Genomic DNA, 19,762 nt, shown 5'->3' on the forward strand with positions numbered 1-19,762 from the left:
ATATTGAATGTCCCGAGCAGGGTTAGGGTTAGGGTGGAGCTGGGGGAGGGCGTCACGGGTGTACTGCGGGGCTACAGGGGTTCAGCTGCAAAGGTTATTATGCTTTTTGGGACTCTCAGCAGGTCGACTTCATGTAGCCCCAAGACTCAGGTCACCCTAAAAAAAAAAAAAAAAAAAAAAAAGACCAGAGTCGTCTTGTCTTCCTCTAAGAGCGCCCTAGAGGAAGCCGGCGACTACCCCTCCCAGAACCAACCGTGAAGGTCCCCCCTCCTCCGCTCCTTCGATCGGGACCCTTCCCTTTCTCTCCAGGGTCTGACTTCTTTCGCCCGAGCGCAGGGTTTCGGTTGGGTTCCCGCGCCACCGCAGGCTCGCTCCCATTGACTCCGCTCGCAGCCACGCCAGCAGTTGTCGCAGTCTCTGTGGCGCAATCGGTTAGCGCGTTCGGCTGTTAACCGAAAGGTTGGTGGTTCGAGCCCACCCAGGGACGTAGTTGTTTTTTCTCCCTTCCTATTAAAAGGAAAACCTAAGCGCATCCTCTCCACCTCTAAAATGCCAAATTTCGTTTTGAAATGGCATAGAGACTTTCTTGTAACAAATCAGAGCATCAGTGATTGGAAATTCCTTGTTGTTCTGAGATTTTTTTTTTTTTTTTTTTGATGGGATAATTTTCTCCAGCACTTTCCAACCACTGCCTACCTCCCACTCCACCCCCAGGCTGGATTGCAGGAAAGGCAAAGACAGAGGTTTTTGTCTCACTGTGCAATACGTTTCAGGTTGCATTTTTCATAGGATTAAGAATGGATTTGCAGTGGAGGTGGGACACTTTTCCATTGTCTGCCTGAATCGATGTTACAGTCTGGAAATACTACGTTTGGAAGGGAGGAAAGTAGCGCCGGAGAGAGACAAAGGCAGGGAGAAACTGTGGGATGAAGTGAAAGGTGAGAAAGCGAGGACGTAGCTGAGATATACCCAGACGGAAAAGGGACACCACCAAGAAATAGGCGCGGTGAGCGGAAGGAAGGCTCCAAGAAAATGGAGGGAAAACAGAGGCAGTTAATAGAAGCTTTTGAAAAAGAAAAATGACAACAAAACTAGACATACACACAGAGAAGTGGGGCAGCGGTTGGAGAAACAGAAACTGACAAAGGACATTGTCTTGGGGAGAGAAGAGTGAAGGACAGGTAAAAACAGTCATAAAATTACTAGAGGAGCTGCCCTGTGCTACCATTGTCATCATCTTCAAAGGGATCTTATCTTCCCAGTAGCTCTTGGCATATGCCAGAAATTGATTACATATCCTGGATTCCTGCCCTCTGGAAGCTTCTAGTCTGTGACAGACACAGTGATTCTTCTGATGAGAAGTTGTCAGCTAGAGGACCCTGTGAGATGACGACTAGCACAGAACGCAGGGGAAGCATTGACATCTAATGGCAGCCAGAGGCACATCCCAGGACCAGGAGCTAAGCAAAGGACTCTCAGGCAGTTCCCTTCAATGTCTGGCTTCTCTTCAAGTTTGGACTCAAAGGACGCCTCTTCTGAAAACCTTTCCCAGCTGCCCCCCTCCCCCTTACCAGGTGCTCACAGGACTGGTGGGGACAAATCAGAGGGATATCTAGTGTCATGGAAGCTAACGGGACAGGCTATGTAGTACCACTGGCCTGTGAGCTCCTTGTGGGCAAAAATGTGGCTCATCAGCTTTAGGTCTCTGCTGCCTGGCAAAGTATTTGACTTCGTATATGACAAGTACTTTTTTTTTTCCCCCAGGGAAACCAAAGAACTTCAGATGAAAGGTTGGGTCTCCGAAGGCTCTCCTGATAATTCAGGAAAGGTCAGGGATGTGGAGACAGGTGGCTGAGGATGGAAATGATTAAAATGAAGTTTTAGTGGTAGTGGGGTCTTCATCTCTGTGTCTCATAATTTGCTAGTGACTGGCACTTAATGACTGAGGGACACGTGAATGGATGCGCCGCCAGCTCGGTGGGCCCCCTTGCTGCAACGCTCCGGATAAAGGACGGAAGCAGGGACTTATCAGCCCTCTTCCTAGTAACTGAGACCACCTCCCCCACCCCCCACATACATACATACATACCCCCTAGGTCCCAGGTGGATTGTGTGTGATGGAGATCTTCAGGAAGCCCCTACAGTTTGCCTTGCCCCCAGATCTTCTAGCTGGAGTGACAGACAAGGAGTCCCTGCTGCGCTACTGCCCCACAGGGCAATTAGGGGACAGTAGAGGATGCACAAGTCTTCCCTGGCAGAGTTCGGGAGGCTGGCGACACACTTGCCCTAGAACAGTGGGTGTGTCCTCCCCAAGAGCCCCCTTTCCAGGAAGGGCGGGGAAATCCCAGTCTCCGCGTGCAAGTACAGGGGAATAGGTGACCGGGTCCTCCCCCAGACCTTCTCCCTTCTCCTGCGGGTTCTCAGACCACCCCCCCCCCCCCCCCCCCCCCGCTCTGGGAGGAAATCTCTCCCGCCCAGGCTCTTCCTCCCCGCCCCCATTCGGCCGGTGTGGGCTGAAGGCTGAAGCTGGGGTCACTGGGCGGCCAGTGTCCACAGGTCTCCTGGTCGCTGGCCAAAGGGTGAAAGCCTTCAGTCCGGGGGGCCCAGCTCCGGGTGGGCCTGAGCTGCGAGAGCGGAGAGAAGAGGAGGCGGCGGGCACTCCGAAGCTTGCGGATTCGTCTCCTAATTTCCTAACTCGAGCCACCACCGCCAATGCGCTTAATGGCCCGTCTGGCCGGATAATCGAGCTCTCTGGAGGGACAGACCCAGCGACCATCTCTAATAAATCTTGAATAACGAATAAGCGAATCGACCGTCCTAACGAGGCAGGGCCCGGGTCGTCGCCGTAACGTAGTATCGATTGGCTTCCCCGGCGCCAGCCTCGGCCGCTCCTCCCCGCCTTTCCAAGCCTCCCTCGGCGTTTTCCCCTCCCGGCGGGAGCCACTGGCGACGGGAGCCCGAGCCCTGGGAGGAGCTCGAGCGGCGGTCGGAGGCGGACTGGCACCAGCCGCCTTTGCGCTCGCTCGGCTCCTCCCGCGGCCCGGCCGAGGGAGGCGCACCAGCCGTGCAGGGCTGCGAGCGCGATCGGCGCCCCGGAGAAAAATGCGGGAAGCAGCGCAAGGCAGGAGTAAAAGCGCGGGCCCACTTTCGAAACCCAGCGCCTGGTGTTCTAGTCCAGTCGGACCGGGTTACTGTGTCCCGGACCCGGAGCCCGAGTCCCCGTCTTCAGCTTGTCTCCCGGCCCAAGTTGTATTCCATTCTTATCCGCGCGAGCACGCGGGGGACACCAGCCTCCACTCCAGCAGACCGACCCCCACCCCCAGCCTTTCCCCCGAGGCGCCCCAGCTGGGTCCCGGGGGGACTGCCTTTTAGAGCCGGTGATCGGGCCGCCGAGAGGGGCCGGGGGAGGGGGGGTGGCGAGGACACGCTCTCTCCCACGGTTGCAGTTATGCAGTTATTAATTTTAAGGGAGTGTCACTAGGAGTGAATGAATATACCCTGGACGGGTGGCCGGAGGCGTCGCGTCCGCTGCCCCAGCCCAGCGCCCACCGGCCCGGGCCGAGGCGGGCAGGACTGCAGAACGAGCCTCATTTCAGCCTAGTCTTCATTTTCCAGGCGCCCCAGCTTAGGGGCGGGGATCGCAGGGTCAGGGGGTGGGGGGCACACACACACACATTTTGGGGAGAGGCAGGAAGGGTTAACGGAGGTTAACAGAGAAGGTTAACAGAGAAGAGGATGCACCTTCCAGGCTCACGGGCAGTTTGGGAAGAGTGAGGTCGTGTCCCAGTTTAGGGGGCCCCGCACCCGGCGTGGGGGCAGCCGCGTTAGCCTCTCCCCCCCCTCCTCTTCCCCTCTCCGCAAACACCCTAAAGGAATGAGGTCACGTGGGTGAGTAGTGGGCGGGACCTACTCTTGTCTGGAGGAAAAAAGCCATTTTGTACCCCCCCAGCCCCAGTCCCTCCCCTCCCCCCTTCGTCCCCTCCCCTCCCCTCTCTCCCTCCCACCCCAAGCCGCTTTCACAAACTCCTTTCTTACCGTAGGTTTCTCCCCTCCCGCCGCCGGAGCGAGCGACACGGCTGCGGCCCCCCTCCCCTCCCTTCCCTCCCTCCCTCCCATCCCCCCTTCCCCGAGACCCACCGGACCCCGAGCCCAGGTAAGTGGAGGCGGACTCCGTGTCCTTCCCTCCTCCTACCCCGCCACCGGAACGGGGCTGGGGGGCCGGTCCATCCCTCTTTACACACCCCTGTGGGAGGGGGAGACTCTGAGCCGGGCCTGCTCCTCGCGTCCCCGCCCCACCCCGCCAGCCCCTATCCTGGCTCGCCCCGTCCGCCTTTCTTTCTCCCTTTTCTCTCCCCTTTTCCCTTTCCTCCCTTCCAAGATGGCCGAAGCGGATTCCCCCTTGTAGCGATTTGGCGTCTCCCTCGACCACCACCTCTTTGTGCCGCAGCCCCCTCGCAGACCTGCTCCCAAGGTAGCGAGGGGGAGGGTCCGAGGCCGCCGCGGGGGCTGCGGGCTGCGGGCTCCGCGCCGCGCCGGGTCTCTGCCCCCCTGGCCGGCCCCGCGAGCCCGAGCGGCCCCTGGCCCTGCCCTACCGCCCCCTCGGGTTTGGGGAGGGGGCGCGCTCCGCTCCTTCCGTGGGCACCGGGGCGTCGTAGACGCGCAAGGACTTGAGGCCGGGGGCCCGGCGACAGGGCTTTTGGATCGCGGCGGGGCCGGGGGAGGGCGCTCCTCCTCGCGCGGGGTCTCCGGCCTCCCGGGCACCCCCCCAGCGGGTCCCTTTCCCCCCCTGGCCCGGGACTGGGCGCCCCGCCCCCTCCCCGAACCACCCCGGCGGAGCCTCTTTCTCCGGAACACCCCTCCTTGGGCCCCGCCGAAAGTTTGACTCTAGGGAAGAAGGTAGGAGCGGCCGCCGGGTAACTGGGGTCCCGGATCCTCTGCCCCGGGCTCGGGGGGAAGCCCGGGAGGAGTGAGCAGGATGGAGATGGGGGGAGAGTTATCGCGATATTTCTCGTCGCCGGCGGAGGCGGGAGGGGTCTGCCCCGCGGGCCCCCTCCTGCCTGGAGCCCCGGGCCGCCCCCTCCCCGCCCCGGCCCGCGGATGGGGTGGGACCTCTGGCCCGCGGACGCCACTGCCCCTCCTGCCTCCACGGAGGGCCCCGGCCTGCCTCTCCCCCTCCCCCACTGCCCCCATCTGCCCAGAATTGCTCCGGATGGCTTGAGGTGGGGAAGGAAGAGGCCTGGGGGTGGTGCATTTGCCTGTAAATATTGTGGAAGTGTTACCCCGCGCGTCTCCCCGGTCTTTGTCTCTTGGAGAAATCCCTCTCCCCATACATAGATCTATGCCTCAGTCTCTCCTGGGCTCCCCGTCGCTCCCGGGGAGGCAGAGGGTTTGTCTCCGGGTTGTCTCCCGCTATTCTGATGCCTCCTTCTCTGGACCTCTTGCAGTTTGTATATGTTCCTGAAACTCTATAATTTCTCTTCCTCCCGCCTTCACTCTGTTCCGAGGTGTTCCTGCTTGGAGCATAAAGCCAGCTCTGTTGCAGCTTTTGGGCTAGGAGGTTTTCCCTGGGGTTCCCTGGTTTGGAGTTGGGGATTGAGGTCTTAGAGCTGTCTTTGGAGGAATGAGGCCAGAAACAGACCCCAGGTGAGGCCTGGACCCAGGATGCGGACCCTGTGTAGTTTGAGGGGGGTTCAAGTGGAAGTCTTTGGGGGTGGGCAGCAAGGGGGGGGGTGCTCTCTACTGCCCCTGGCCTTGCTGGAGAGATCTTGGTTGATGGAGCTGTTGCCATGGGAATGGAGAGAGCCTGAACAGGAAGAGGCTGCATCTTTGTGCAGGTCAGATGCCCACCCTACCTCCTGCAGCCTCTGGCCCCCAGAGTGGAGGTTGGGAGCTGCACTGCCTTTGTTGCTGGAAGACTTATGTTATAATTTACCCTGGGTGGACCAGGGATGCATAAATGGTTAGTGGGTATTTGCAGCTCTGGTTTCAGGCAGGCATGTCATACTGTGTGCTTCTGGGGTAGGTGGGGGTGGCTTGTGCATCTGGCAAGTGTGGGCCTGGGCTCTGGTCTGGCTGTGTGTGTGATGGGGTGTGTCTGGCCTGGGATGTGTGTGTGTGTGTGTGTGTGTGTGTGTGTGTGTGTGTGTGTAGTGTCTGGCCTTGTGTGAGAGAAATGGAGGGGGTGTGTCTGGCTTTGTGTGCATATGTGTGTATTCGGCAGTGTGTAGCTCTGTGTGCATATTTTGGGATTTTGTCTTTGTTTGGTCTTAGGAAGCTGTGAGGGGCAATAAGCCCAGTTTCAGGAGATGAGAGGATGTCTCGATGCTGCTGGCAGGAGAAGCAGTTTCCAGGTCCAAGGATCAGGGAACACTGAGAGGTTGACATTGTCCCAGGGCAGGCCCCTGTACTCCCCCTCCACACACAAATACACGCAGAGCTTGTTCAGTTGGACCCATGACACCTCGAAGAGAAGCGGATCCAGTAGGTTCTGGCTCACTGTACTTCCATGGAGCCTCAGTTTTCCTACCTGTTCCATGGAAGTGGGATGAGGTGATTCTTCCCTGCCCCTCTTCCTGCTTCAAAGCGAGAATGTGTGCTGAAGGTCATGTTTGTGCCAGACTCTGACCCCTCCCAGAAGGCTCACTGAGTGGTCTTCTAGGGAACCTGGAGTCCTTCTACCTTCTACCTACCTGGATGGAGTCAGGCCAGGCTTACTGATTTCTTAAATGAGTGGGGAGCCCAGCCTGTGTGCCAGTGTGTCAAGAGCACTGGAATGGGAGTCAGGCAGTTTCTAGTCCTAGGACTGCCACTGTGTTAGTGGGTGATCTTAGCCACCTTTCTTCACTTGGAAAATGAAAAGATTGGGATCCCTGGGTGGCGCAGCGGTTTGGCGCCTGCCTTTGGCCCAGGGCGCGATCCTGGAGACCCGGGATCGAATCCCACGTCAGGCTCCCGGTGCATGGAGCCTGCTTCTCCCTCTGCCTGTGTCTCTGCCTCTCTCTCTCTCTCTCTCTCTCTCTCTCTCTCTCTCTCTGTGTGACTATCATAAAAAAAAAAAAATTTTTTTAAAAAGAAAATTAAAAGATTGGACAAGATTCTTTCTTTCTTTCTTTCTTTCTTTCTTTCTTTCTTTCTTTCTTTCTTTCTTTCAGGATTTTATTTATTTGAAAGAGAGCATGAGCAGGGGGAGGGGCAGAAGGGAGAGGGACAAGCAGACACTGCTGAGCAGAGAGCCTATGCAGGGCGGAATCCCAGGACCCCTGAGGTCATGATCTGAATCAAAGTCAGAAGCTTAAGTCATGAAGTCCACTTAGGCACTCCTCTTTTTTATGATTTATTTATTTATTTATTTTAAAGATTTATTTATTTATTCATGATAGACATAGAGAGAAAGAGAGACAGACAGAGGAGGGAGAAGCAGGCTCCATGCCGGGAGCCCGACCCAGGACTCGATCCCGGGACTCCAGGATCACGCCCTGGGCCAAAGGCAGGCGCTAAACCGCTGAGCCACCCAGGGATCCCTTGATTTATTTATTATTTTAGAAAGAGAGCAGGGGTGAGGGGAAGGGGTAGAAGGAAAGGAAGAAAGCATCTCAATTTGACTCCAAGCTGAGCAGGGAGCCCAACGTGGAACTCTGATCTCACCACCCCAAGATCATGACCTGAGAATAAGATGCTCCACCAACTGAGCCACCCAAGTGCCCCTGGAGAAGAGGCTTATAAGATCCCTTCTACTACTTCTGTTTTTCTAGGTGTTGGGATGTGACCTTGAGTGACTTTTCCCAAGACCTGATGATGCTCTAGTGGGGGAGTGAGCTAATTTCATGTGAAGGAAAGGCAGAGCAGAGAATGCTATCTCAGAGCATCTGAAGGAGCAGAGACCCCTGGGTTATCAGAGACAGGCTATCCTGCAGAGGAAAATGGAAAAAAACAAACAACAAAACCTGGCAGTGAGAGAGGCCTAAATGGCAGGGAGCTTCCAGCAAAAGACTGGCTAGGACAGAGGCGGGGTGGGGGGGTCTGTAATTAGTAGGGACTTTGAGGAAGGGGAAAGACAAATGCCGGCTTGAAAGGCCAGGAGGAACTGGGCTTGGGTGCTGGGTGCTCACCCGAGGTCCTTTGCTGCCACTGTAGCAGAGACCTGGATCCCCAGGGGCCAGGAACATGGGCTACCCAGAGATCATGTTCTCATAAAGACAGTGGTTTGAGTATAAAAAGTGTTGAAGGACTTGGCTGCCGCTGAGGTGGGGGGCAGTGCTCACGTCCCTGTGTTGCTATCATTGGAATTGACCTGTTAAAGCCCCCAGAGCCCCACAGAAGCCACTTCCAAATGGCCCATGGCCTCTGTGGATTTTGTTTCTTTCTCCCTCAGGCTGTTTCCCATTTCCCAATGTCTTCCCTAGAGTGATGACAGCTGGAGGTCCAGCCACCATCACCCCTCTTCCCTCTCCTTCCCATAATACACCCACTAGCTGCAACGGGGGAGGAATTGGGTGTCAGGTGTGGGGCCCTGAGGCCTTGGGTTGGGAGGTGCGCCTGGGCTCCTGTTTACAGTTGTTCTTGGCACCTGCTGGCAGGGCCCTGCAGGTAACCATGGCAATCAGGTGCAGAGCCAATCAGTGCTTCTCCCCGCCCCCAGCCCCAGAGGTAGCAGTCTGAGGCCCCTGGGGATAGGGTGGGGGGAGCAGGGAGCACAGTGAGGGGGCCTGTTCTTACACTGGAGGAGGAATATTTCATTCTGTAAGCACCACAGGGCTCCCTCTACCCCTGCGTCTAGAAAGGAGCTGGTGTGGGAGGGGTAATCTTGGTCAGAATTCTCACCTATGCTAAGGGAAGTGAGAGGGTAAAGGTCATGGCCACTTGTCTAGGAACTCCCTTGTGTTGAGGCTGCAGTCTGCCGGACAGGAACTGGATGGGAATTCTTAAGAGAAAATGTCTGTTTTGAAAACACAGCCAATGTGTGAATGAGGTGACTAAGGCAGGGGGAGGCGCCTGCATGTTTGTGTGTATATACATGTGTGTGTATGTGTGTGTGAGAGAGAGTGTGAGAGAGACGGGGGTGCAAGATGCATCCGTGGCAACTTGGACACCCAGCATCAGCCACAATGTGTTGTTTCTCTCTGTGCGTGCACATGTAGATTCATCTAGACCCAGATACACGTAGGAAGGCCGTCACACAAAGTGCCTTTGGAGGCCCAGACATCACGTACACATCCGATGGATATTACACACACACTCAGTGAGACAGGCACTGGGAGTTTGCTCTCTGGATGGTTGTAATAATATTTGGGCATCTTGCCAGGGCCAGGGTTACTATGGAAACAACCAAACAGTGGAGTAGCCAGCGAGTCTGCATCATTTTTAAGGGGGAACCCTTGTAGAGAGGGCCTGGCCCTGGGGCTGCCCTCTGAGAGACAGGCACCCCTCCTTCCCAAAGCCAGATCGCTGCTGCCCGGTTGCTGCGTGTCCACTGGCTCCCTGGGCTTGCCCGTTTCCCCTCCGTCTGCCCTGCAGATTTGCTGTCTCACCCACATGTGGCCTTTGTGCGTCTCTCCATCTCTTTCGGTCTCTGGCCAGCCTCTGTTGGCTGTTTGGGTCCTGGCCAAACTCATCCTGGGGTCTCTATAGAAACTGTTGATCCTGGCTGCGAATTTCTGGTCCTAGAAAACCCAATGTGGTGGCTTTAGAAATCTTTCTGGAAAGGAGAGAAGGGTGTGTGTTGTGAAGGCGTCTTTGGGGGCTTGGCCACCTTCCCGAGCCCCACCCCTTGGACTTTTAGCTGGGAAAGAGGAAGGAGGGAGGGGCCTTCTGTAGGTGTGGGTTTGATTTCTAGATCAAGAAGTTAAGCATCTCAGCCAATCCAGAGTTCAGCTCTGACTGACCTGTCTGGACCCTGCCAAGGCCTGGCTGGGTCTCGGGGCTGCTGCTCAGAGAACTTTCTTGCCCCGCTTTGGCAGGCATCCCCGAGAGCCTGCGGTCTGTCACTGGACAGTCTGTGGAGATGTGCCCACATAGGGGAATTCGTGGATTTGCATGAGACGGAGGTCCTGGGATCCAGGGGGACTTGTGCAGTGTGCTGTCCACCCGGGAACGGTGGCCGCATTCCTGTGGAAGGGGTGGTAGTGGTTTTTTCTTTTTGCCCAGGCTCTCTGCCATTACCTTCAGGGCCCAGGGCCGGGGTCAGGCTGGAGCTACATGGTCCCCACTGTGGGCATATGAGCACCAGACCCAGGGCCAGGCTGGATGTTGAGCTAGGAAGACAAGCGATGAGGTGCTCCTTCTAGTCTTAGGGTGGCCCATGCCTATGGTGTTTTCAGGGCTTCCTGGAAGAAGAAGTGTTGGGATGGAAGGAGAGGAGGATGGAGCAGAGAGACCCAGGCGGCAGTTGGGGGGTGGCTCATATCCAGGTAGAGGGAGAATCTATGTTTCCTCAGCTCCTAGCACTCACATGAGAGAATATGGGGCTGGGGAACATCAGGGACATTTTTAAAAATTATTCTTTTCCATTTTTCCTGCCTCCCTATATCCTCTGGAGAGTTGTTCTTACTTCAGACTGCTCCTGCTCTTGAGATGGAGCCTGACCTCATTGCCCAAGGTCGTAGGACTCTCCACAGCTCCCCAGTCCAGGGAACACACAGGGACCAGGAGGAGCCAGTCCCAGTCGTGTAGCCAGTCTAGCCTGGGAGGCAGAAAGCAAGGGTTTTGGGCCTCGGGCCAGATGTCGGGTGGTGCAGAGGGGACTGTGGGAAGGGCTGTCTGGTCTCTGGATGTCTGATTCCACTCTCATTTCTCAGGGTGACGCTCCCCAGGCCCCCTGCCCCCCACCCCGGCATCATGCACCGGACCACCCGGATCAAAATCACGGAGCTGAATCCTCACCTCATGTGTGCCCTCTGCGGGGGGTACTTCATTGATGCTACTACCATCGTGGAGTGCTTGCATTCCTGTGAGTTGGGTGGAGGGGCTGCTTCTCAGGGTGGGCGGTCTCTGCCCAGGTTGGAGGGGCATGGCCTTGGGAGGGCAGAGCATGAGCTCCTGCCCTGAAGAGTGCACGTGTCCACATGTCTGGTGGTGGTCCCTGGTCTCAGGAAGACTACTGGGGTGGGGAGCCTCGAGGGTTCAGCCCAGAGGTTTGTTTCAGAAGCTTTCACTGAACCCTCATGGGTCCCCTGCACTGGCAGTCCTGGAAGATGCAGGTGCCCCTCGCGTGCACTCTGGGCTTGGTGGCAAGGGGTCAGGGACCCTGGGAGGTGTCCCGACAGGCTGGCTCTTGTTCTGTACTCCGTCAGACTTGGGGCTCACCCACTTGGGACACAACGCTGGTCTGACACAAACACACCCACACTCCGTCCTCCAAGGATAGACAAGGGGCGATTGCCATCTATGCAAAATAGGACCACATTGAGCCTCTGAGTGGGCTAGCTGTGGGGACAAGCTGGAGAGGAGGGGATACCTGAATGTGAGCAGTGAGCGTTGGTCCTGGATTACAAAGGGGGCTCTGACTCCGCTTTCTTTCTCCACACCCCTAAGTCTGCAAAACCTGCATCGTGCGCTACCTGGAGACCAACAAGTACTGCCCCATGTGTGATGTGCAGGTCCATAAAACCAGACCGCTGCTGAGCATCAGGTGGGCCTGGCGCTGTCCCTCCTGCCACGCCAATCCTGTGGGGCAGCTGCCTTCTGTCCTCAGGCGTCCCTGCTTCTGACGACCAAGGTGGCAGAGGGGAGAAGCACAGGGCGTCAACCCAGGGCCCTGCCCCTCCCCTTGTTCTGTATCCAGCTTGTCTAGGCTGAGAAATGCCAGAGGGGTAAAGACCACACCTCTAGGGACCCTGATAGCTGGGCCCTGGATCAAGGAAGGGAGGTGGGAGTAGGGATTCCTGGCTGGGGAGAGGAGGGTGAAGTGGTCGCCCACAGGACTCCGTACGTTTTTTCCAGATCTGACAAGACCCTCCAAGACATCGTCTATAAACTGGTCCCTGGGCTTTTTAAAGGTATCTGCACACCCTTTGTCTGCCCTGCTGCCCCCCACTTCCCTACCTGGTGCTCCCATCCTCACCCTGCCTCCCTCTTCCAGATGAGATGAAACGGCGGCGGGACTTCTACGCAGCGTACCCCCTGACTGAAGGTGAGTGTGTGCACGTGTCCGTTCGCGGGAGCGTGTGGTGCTGCCGCCGGCACGCGGGCTGTCTCTCTTGCACAGACCGCCACACCACCGTCCCAGCCTGGAGGATGGCTGGACTCACCCCGATGAACGCTGAGGTCCCGGGGTCCTTGGAGGGGCTCTTTTTGCCCTCTTAGGCCACCCCCTCAGAGCTCTCTTCTTCTGCAGTCCCCAATGGCTCCAATGAGGACCGCGGCGAGGTCCTGGAGCAGGAGAAGGGGGCTCTGAGCGACAACGAGATCGTCAGCCTCTCCATCGAGTTCTACGAAGGTGTCAGGCAAGTGTGACCCACGCTGGTCTTCTGGGGTTCTAGGGTGGGTCGCCCCTTTCTCCCACCCTGACCCCTCCCCCTAGGAAGAGAAAGGACCCTTGGGAGGGCCTTCTGGATGTGTGCATTAGGGGATTAGGGGATCCTGCCGGTTCCGGGGTCTCCCTAGCTTCATTCTTTGTCCTTCCCCCAGGGACCGGGAGGAAAAGAAGGGTCCTCTGGAGAATGGGGATGGGGACAAGGAGAAGGTGAGTGCTAGGGGCCTGCTTAGGAGTGGGACGTGGGCTGGGAGAGAGTGCCTGGAACGGACCCCAGCCCTTGGGTGCCTCTTCCCCAGCAGACAGGGGTGCGATTCCTGCAATGCCCAGCAGCCATGACCGTCATGCATCTCGCCAAGTTTCTTCGCAACAAGATGGATGTGCCCAGCAAGTACAAGGTGAGTCCCTGGGCCTTCAGAAACTGAGTGTCTGTGTGTGTGTGACAATCTGTGCATCTCAGCCACTGTTCTGAACTGGCTGTGTGATTGAGCTCGAAGAGAAGAGTAATTGAAACCAAGATTAGGGTGGGGCAGTCATTATCTGTTGAAGCCAGTGTTCCAGGGTGCTGGGACAAAGATGACGAGTAGTGTGTGTGCATGTCTGTGTGCACACATGCATACTTGCACGTTCAGAACTGTGGCAGAGGTACAGGTGCAAAAATATAAGGTCTTGTCTGGGGCAGCTGGCTGAAGGAAGGCCGGTCTGGACTTCCAACGGCGCTCTTGGACAGTGCTTCTCAAATGCGAATGTGTCAGTGATTCTCTAAGATCTTGATAATGCGAATGCGAATGTGTCAGTGATCTCTAAGATCTCTAAGAGTAGATTCTGATTCAGTAGGTTCTGCAGTTCTAGCAAGCTCCCAGGTGCTGCCAGTACTCCTAGTCTAAATACCACACTTTGGGTATCAAGGCTCTAGGACAGTGGATCCCAAACTTTGCTGCAGGTCAGAATCAGGTGGGGAGCTTTATTTAAAACTCAACTTACGTCATACCAATTAAATCAGAATCTCTGGTGAGATCCAAGCACTGGTATTTCTTTTAAAGCTCCTTGGGTCATTCCACTGCAGCCTGGGTGAGAGCCACCTTTCTCTGTGAGATCTTTCTCAGCAGGGCTTTTTCTTTGCCCCCATTATCTCTGCCCAAGATAAAAGGGGACCCAGACAACTGTGTGGATGGCTGCAGGCAGGGATTGTTAACAATCTGGAGACTTTCTCCGGATCCTTTCCCATCTGGTGGTTGGGAATTCTGTTGGGTCAAGTCTGGTAGCGAAGTCAAACCCACCATGAAACCCCAGAGTATCTCAGGGAACACCTGCTAACCCTTCCTCCCCAGTGTCCCGTCTCCTACCCCTGGCTTAGAGCCTCATTGCCAAATGGCTGGAGCCTTGAACCTGACCAGGGTCAAAGTGTCCTCCGTGTCCTCCTCTAGGTGGAGGTTCTGTATGAGGATGAGCCACTGAAGGAATACTACACCCTCATGGATATCGCCTACATCTATCCCTGGCGGCGGGTGAGCTGGGCAGGATGGCGCAGGGCAAGGGCAATGCCGGGAGGGGAACCCTGCAGGGTCTGGCATCGGTCTATGGCCACAGAGACCACACAGTGACCAGTAATCACAGTTTGTGCCTTGTCCCGAGAGCTGGGTGTATCCAGGGTGGCCTGCCACACCACACCAGCCTCCAAGCCATCCTTTGATGATGACCTGCCATACTCTGAAGTATAAAAGGATCCTTTGGCAGATGACATGCCCCAATTTGGGTCAGAAAGTAGGGTCGGGTGGCTACAGAGGAGCAAATGTTGCTCCCTGCTTTTCAACCTCCCTCTCCTCTCCAGCCTGTGGCCTTGCGTGTTCTTTCTGCCTCTCTGGGGCTTTGTGTGCTCCTGTATCTCTGGCCTTGCTTGGTCCCTCAGCTTTGCCTATCCCCTCATCTCCAAGGCCTGGACCCCTTTCTTCCATTGGGGCACTCTGGGGTGAACGTCAGCTTGCTGCCTGACCAGCCTCTTTCCCCTGACCCCCTCCCCTTCCCTGCCTCTCTCTGCCCCCTCTCCCTGCAGAATGGGCCTCTTCCCCTCAAGTATCGGGTCCAGCCAGCCTGCAGGCGGCTCACCTTGCCTACAGCACCCACCCCCTCGGAGGGTACCAACACCAGCGGGGCATCCGAGTGTGAGTCCGTCAGCGACAAGGCTCCCAGCCCTGCTACCCTGCCAGCCACCTCCTCCTCCCTGCCCAGCCCAGCCACCCCCTGCCATGGCTCCCCCAGCTCCCATGGGCCCCCGGCCACCCACCCTACCTCCCCCACTCCCCCTGCCACAGCCGGTGGGGCCACCGCAGCTGCGAACGGGGGTACCTCGAACTGCCTGCAGACACCATCTTCCACCAGCAGGGGGCGCAAGATGACTGTCAACGGAGCTCCTGTGCCCCCCTTAACTTGAGGAGAGACCCTCTCTGTCCTCCAGCCATGCCTCTCCATCCTCCACTTTTTCTGGGCCCCCTTTCCACCTCTGACTTTCCCCAGCTCCTCCCGCCTTAGGGGTGGGGGGTGGGTTTTATAAATAAATCTATATATATATGTACATAGGAAAAACCAAATATACATACTTATTTTCTATGGACCAACCAGATTAATTTAAATGCCACAGGAAACAAACTTTATGTGTGTGTGTATGTGTGGGGGGTGGAATGTTCATTTTTAGGGGGTCTTGTGTCATTTGCCCTGCTCTCATTTTGGGGGTGCCTGGAGGTGGGCTAGAGGGGCCACCTGAGGCTCAGTAAAGCTCTGCTCCATCCTCCTCCTGTTCCCCAGGGCAGATGGGGTGTTCAGGGAGCACTCCCAGTCCCCAGAGCTTTAGACATAACTCCAGCTGGCTGCATGTGGGGCCTCCCCTCTCTTCCCCCCATCTTGGCTGCTGTCCTGCCTCCACTGGTGCCCCTACCCCCACCCCCCATTGTTGAATGTCCAGAGAATCGCTAAGACAGTGCCTTTTACAAATGCAGTTTATCCCCTGGTTCTGAGGAGCGAGTGGGTGGTAGAGATGGCATCTCCCTTACCTCCTCCTCTTGCAGTGGAAACTTTGTGCAAAGAATAGATAGTTCTGCCTCCCCCCCCCCCCCCCGCCCCATGTGTGTGGCCTTTGCATCATTTATCTTGTGGAGGAGAAGATTCAGGCCACGGGAGGCCTCAGCCCTTGAAATTCCACTGTGGCTTTAGCAATGTGAACCACTTCACCGGGTCCTGCCCCTGCCCCCAGCTGGGAGCCTTGACTGGCAAGGCTAGCACTCCTGGGGGCCTGGGGTGCAGTGGAGAGGTGGAGGGGGGTTCATCTCAGACAAGCACAGACCCCAGATTGTGCCAAAGGCCATCAGCCCTGCAGTCCCCTCCCTGCCCCCAGCTGAGGCTAAGTCAGGACAGACTAAAAGCACAAGATGGAAACCTGTAAGCTCTGACCTTGGCTCCATCCTGAGAGGTCAGTGGACTGCCCCCTGAAGGGCAGACCCCAGCAGATCCCTGCACACTTGTTTTTCCTCCAATGTACATAGGATCAGCTTAGGGAGGAGGTGAGGAGGCAAGACTCCCTTGGAACCTAGGTGTTTGGGGTCAGGACCCTGCCCCCCTCCCCATCAGGTTTGTCTGTGTTTGCACCTTGTCTTGTGTCTGAGGTGACTGTACCCTCCTCCTGCCCTGGGACATTTGTATCTCCTGGCTTTGTAATAAATGCTGCATACTCTCCGGAACCTGTAGTTCTTTGGGGGATAGGGGACAGGGAAAGGGTGGGCGGGTCCTTTGGCCTCCTCCTTGTGTCTCTTGTCTCTGGGCTAAGCCAGCCTTGGGAGGCCCCATATGGAATGAATGTGAACTGCCCCCCTCCCTGTGGCCAGTCAGGTGCCCCAACCCAGGTTAAGATCCAGAGCGGTGGGACACCATGTGCCTCACACCAATGACCACAAGAGCACCATGCTGGGGTGGGCATAGTGTTTAATGCCATCTTCACTGACAGGCAATGAAACTGGGGGCATGTTCCTGGCTGCCCGAGACTCCTCAGGTATTGGGAGCAAGCCCTTCACAAGCCAGCAGTGTGTACTGGGATCCCTGGGTGGTCCCTTCTTGGGCTCAGCACTCCCATCTCCTTCCCCACAAATGGGGTACCTGTCAGAGGCCTGGGGCTGGGCAGGAGCCAGCCTCTCAGAGCGGGGAGCCCAGTTCTGCCTTCTGCACCCGCTCACTCCTGTGGGTACCATCGCAGTACGGAGGCTTCTGGGTGGCCTTGCAGGTACAGAGGGCCATTACTCGGGTCTCCTGGGCCTTGAACTTGAGTGGGGAGAGGCCAGTGCGTTGGAAGAAGTGGGAGCCATCACAGAAGGGCTGGTGAGGGAAAGAGAGAAGTTAGAGGCCCAACCCCACCTTCTGAGGTAGGACAGGTCTAGAATAGGGTTCAGGCTTCTAAGGGAAACTGCCTGGATCCCCTAGTTTACTCTCATCTGCAGTGTGAGAGTGAGAGGAGAGCTGTCCCAAGTAAAAGAAATAAATAGTGGTTCTTACACACTTTGCTGGCAGAGAGTGTTCAGTAAGGAGTCTACAGCATTCGTCTCGGGGACCCAGAAGACCAGGATACAAGGGCAGAATTTTCAAGGTGAAATGGGACTTTCAGTATCAGCAATGTTTACATGAATAGATTTTTTTTTTTTAATGTCTCTGAGTCTCCAGTGGCTCATGAAATTTACTTCCTTCCACATATTCTCAGGGTAAGACCTCTGCGTGGGAGAGAGCCTGCATGCATCACAGTGCTCTGAGACTGGGCTATCGCTTTTGTTTGGCCCCAGGAAACAAGTGGGCATGTTATAGGGAGTGGATGTCACAGGGAGGAAGGGTGAACCGTTGCCTGGTGCAGGCGAATATTCCCCATCCTTCCCAGAAGCTGTTCAAGCAGAGACAGGGTAATGAAAACAGGCCTGCCTTGACTTGCTAGTTAGCAGCAGAGCTGAGCCAAGCAAGGCCTCTTGACCCTGAGGTCAGGGGAGGGGAGGGGAGGAGGCGACCTGAGGGAAGTATACAAATAAAACACAGCAACCTGTCCCAGAGGGCAAAAGGCAGGGAGGCAGAGTGCCAGCCTGCGCCAGGCATGTGGCTGGCGTTCCCTCAGCACTGTTCTACCCTCGGGAGGACATGCTCCAAAGTCAAGTCAGTGGCAAAGTAGGACTTGGGACCCAGGGCGCTGACACCACACCACACCCACACCACTTAGAGGCACACAGTTGAGAGCCCAGCTGAGGAAGGAAAGGGGCCCTGGAGGCCAAGTGTATGGGTCAGGTTCCTGCTGGAAAGAAGGCTCCTGGGGCGGGAGGGAGTGGGAGGTGGGAGCAGGCAGTGCCCGGCAACCAGGGAAGCCATGTCAGCTGAGAAAGGGAGGGTCTGTGGGAGAAGACGCAGGCGAGGGGCACTTGGAACCGGAGAGCCTGCAGTCTTCCAATGCTGGGGTCTAAGGCCTGGGAACCTTTGGCTCAGATGCTTCCTAGAAGGAGGGACAGAAGAAGGGAGAAAGACAACCCAGCTTCTCAGGGCTCAGAGCAGAGTCCAGGCCGGGGCTCCAAGGGGGGCACACGGGTAGAGGAGGCCAGAACCCTGGGCTCCAGCCACCTGGCTGTGGGGCTGAGTCTCTCTGTCTCTCTGGCCTCATCTCAAATGGTGGATACAGAAAAAAGGGAGCTCAGGGATGTGGGTGGCATTGGCTTGAGGGCATGCTTTCGCCCCCAACCTCCCCTGTACTTCAGGTATGTGTGGGAAAAGAGGAAGGTCTCCGCAACCAGGGGTGCCCTATGGTAATGAGAGGCGGGTAGGGATCTCTCACCTGCTTCTTGCTGCGCCCACACACACACCATCTGTAGGTTTTCCCAGCTACCAACTCCACCTTGATGGGCGCTTTCAGGGCCACCACAGACTTGGCTGGGGTTTTAGGGAACCATCGGCTCTGTGGCAAGGGAAGACGAAGGGCTTGGGGTCAGCCCATGTCCTGGAAGCAACTTCCTGCCTATGGACTTGTCCAGGTTCCCAGTGGCTCTGGCTTATGGCAGGCTTCCTCTGCAGGAGGCTGATTTGATGCCACTCCACAAAGACATTCCCCCAGGACAGGACCCTGAGCTCCAGACAGGGAAGAGATTTCAAGCCCGTCCAGGCATTCTAGTTTCTGGGGCGCCCAGCTGCTTTCCCCAGGTGGGAGTCCAGGATCCTGGCAGCCTGGGGCTGTGTTTGTCAGGCACTGCCATTCCCAGCGGGGAAGCCTGGCTCCCTGCCCTGTGCCCCCTGGTCACTCTACCTCCCATCGGGGAGCCATCGGGGAAGGGAGCTGGATAGAGGCAGGGCATTCTGAGGTTGGAGTGGGGAAGCAGAGCTGACCGTTTCTCGTTTCTTCTCTGGTCTCTACCTTTGGGGGTCTCTGGGCCGGGGGGACTTGGGGGAAGGGAAGGGGAAAGGGGTACTTACCAGCCAGGAGGAGAGGTCGCGCCTCTGGCTCAGCCTCTGAAAGGTACGCAGGCATGACTAGCCAGGCGGTTTGGAAGCAGAGGGGGAAAAAAAATCAGTGGAAAGCGTCGGAATTCCAGAGGGAAGTCATCTGGGAGGGAAGAGACGCCAGGGATTCGGGGCGTAGGAGAAAGCAGAGGGTAAGAAAAAGAGGGTCACAGACAGGAAGTGGAGTTGCTGGGAGGTGCTGGCTGCATCCACCGCGGCGCGGCCAGGGAGGGCCGCACGGCAGCGGGCGAGGCGGGACTCGGGGACGCTCAGCGGGGGACGGACGGGGCTGGGGCGCGGGGCCGAGGTGCTCACCCAGGCCGCAGGCCGCACGGACGCCCCCACGCCACTCATGCCGGGCTCCGCCGCCGCGCCCCGCCGGCTCCGCCCCGCGCCCGGGTCACCTCCCGCTCCCGCCCAACGGGCCGGCCCAGCCTGCCGCGGCCCGGAAGACGCCCCGGGGCTCCGCGCGGTGGGGGCCGTGGCCTGCGCGGTCGGCCGGCCCCGGGGGGGGGGGGGGAGGGGAGGGGGAGGGCTGCGCGGGGGCGTCCCGGCCGCTGCTCCCGTAGCCTCGCCGCCCCGCGTGGGCGGGGACCTCCCGGGAGCCGGCGGCTCCACGTCCTCGCCCGGGGGCTCGCGTTGTGAACGGATTCCCGCCTGGCCCCTCCTTGTGGGTGGCACCGGTATCGGAGTCTTCATCAGGAACCTGGGGCGCTTGCGCTTACCGGTCTGTGAACTATTACGAGTGCTTCTAGAAATATGACAGACCACCAGCCCCAGCCCCTCCCCAGG

At 57.4% G+C, this 19,762-nt stretch overlaps 2 protein-coding genes and 1 non-coding gene across 5 annotated transcripts; 2 read left to right on the plus strand and 1 right to left on the minus strand.

Moving 5' to 3' along the window:
* Positions 1-413: 413 nt before the first annotated feature.
* On the plus strand, positions 414-487 carry TRNAN-GUU (transfer RNA asparagine (anticodon GUU)). The gene has a single exon. It is a non-coding gene; the product is annotated as a tRNA-Asn (tRNA).
* A 3,524-nt stretch (positions 488-4,011) lies between these two features.
* Positions 4,012-16,195, plus strand: PCGF2 (polycomb group ring finger 2). Of its 3 annotated transcripts, none has more exons than XM_055322312.1 (10): positions 4,012-4,153; positions 10,794-10,945; positions 11,530-11,626; positions 11,938-11,993; positions 12,077-12,127; positions 12,332-12,440; positions 12,625-12,679; positions 12,769-12,867; positions 13,897-13,977; positions 14,523-16,195. In XM_055322312.1, exons 2-10 carry the CDS (start codon positions 10,834-10,836, stop codon positions 14,898-14,900), a joined length of 1,038 nt encoding a protein of 345 aa, XP_055178287.1. In that variant the 5' UTR covers positions 4,012-4,153; positions 10,794-10,833; the 3' UTR covers positions 14,901-16,195. The 3 variants fall into 3 exon arrangements, with proteins under 3 accessions (XP_055178287.1, XP_055178278.1, XP_055178294.1); XM_055322303.1 differs by lacking the exon at positions 4,012-4,153 and adding an exon at positions 4,400-4,471; XM_055322319.1 differs by lacking the exon at positions 4,012-4,153 and adding an exon at positions 4,400-4,471 and having other exon boundaries at positions 12,772-12,867.
* A 229-nt stretch (positions 16,196-16,424) lies between these two features.
* CISD3 (CDGSH iron sulfur domain 3) lies at positions 16,425-19,669 on the minus strand. Its single transcript, XM_055328412.1, has 4 exons — positions 19,286-19,669; positions 18,944-19,000; positions 18,312-18,431; positions 16,425-16,828 (listed from the first exon to the last, which is right to left on the minus strand). Exons 1-4 carry the CDS (start codon positions 19,667-19,669, stop codon positions 16,649-16,651), a joined length of 741 nt encoding a protein of 246 aa, XP_055184387.1. The 3' UTR covers positions 16,425-16,648.
* Between the last annotated feature and the right edge of the window lie 93 nt (positions 19,670-19,762).

The sequence above is a fragment of the Nyctereutes procyonoides genome, unplaced genomic scaffold (assembly GCF_905146905.1).
Source record: "Nyctereutes procyonoides isolate TBG_1078 unplaced genomic scaffold, NYPRO_anot_genome, whole genome shotgun sequence".
NCBI lineage: Eukaryota > Metazoa > Chordata > Mammalia > Carnivora > Canidae > Nyctereutes > Nyctereutes procyonoides.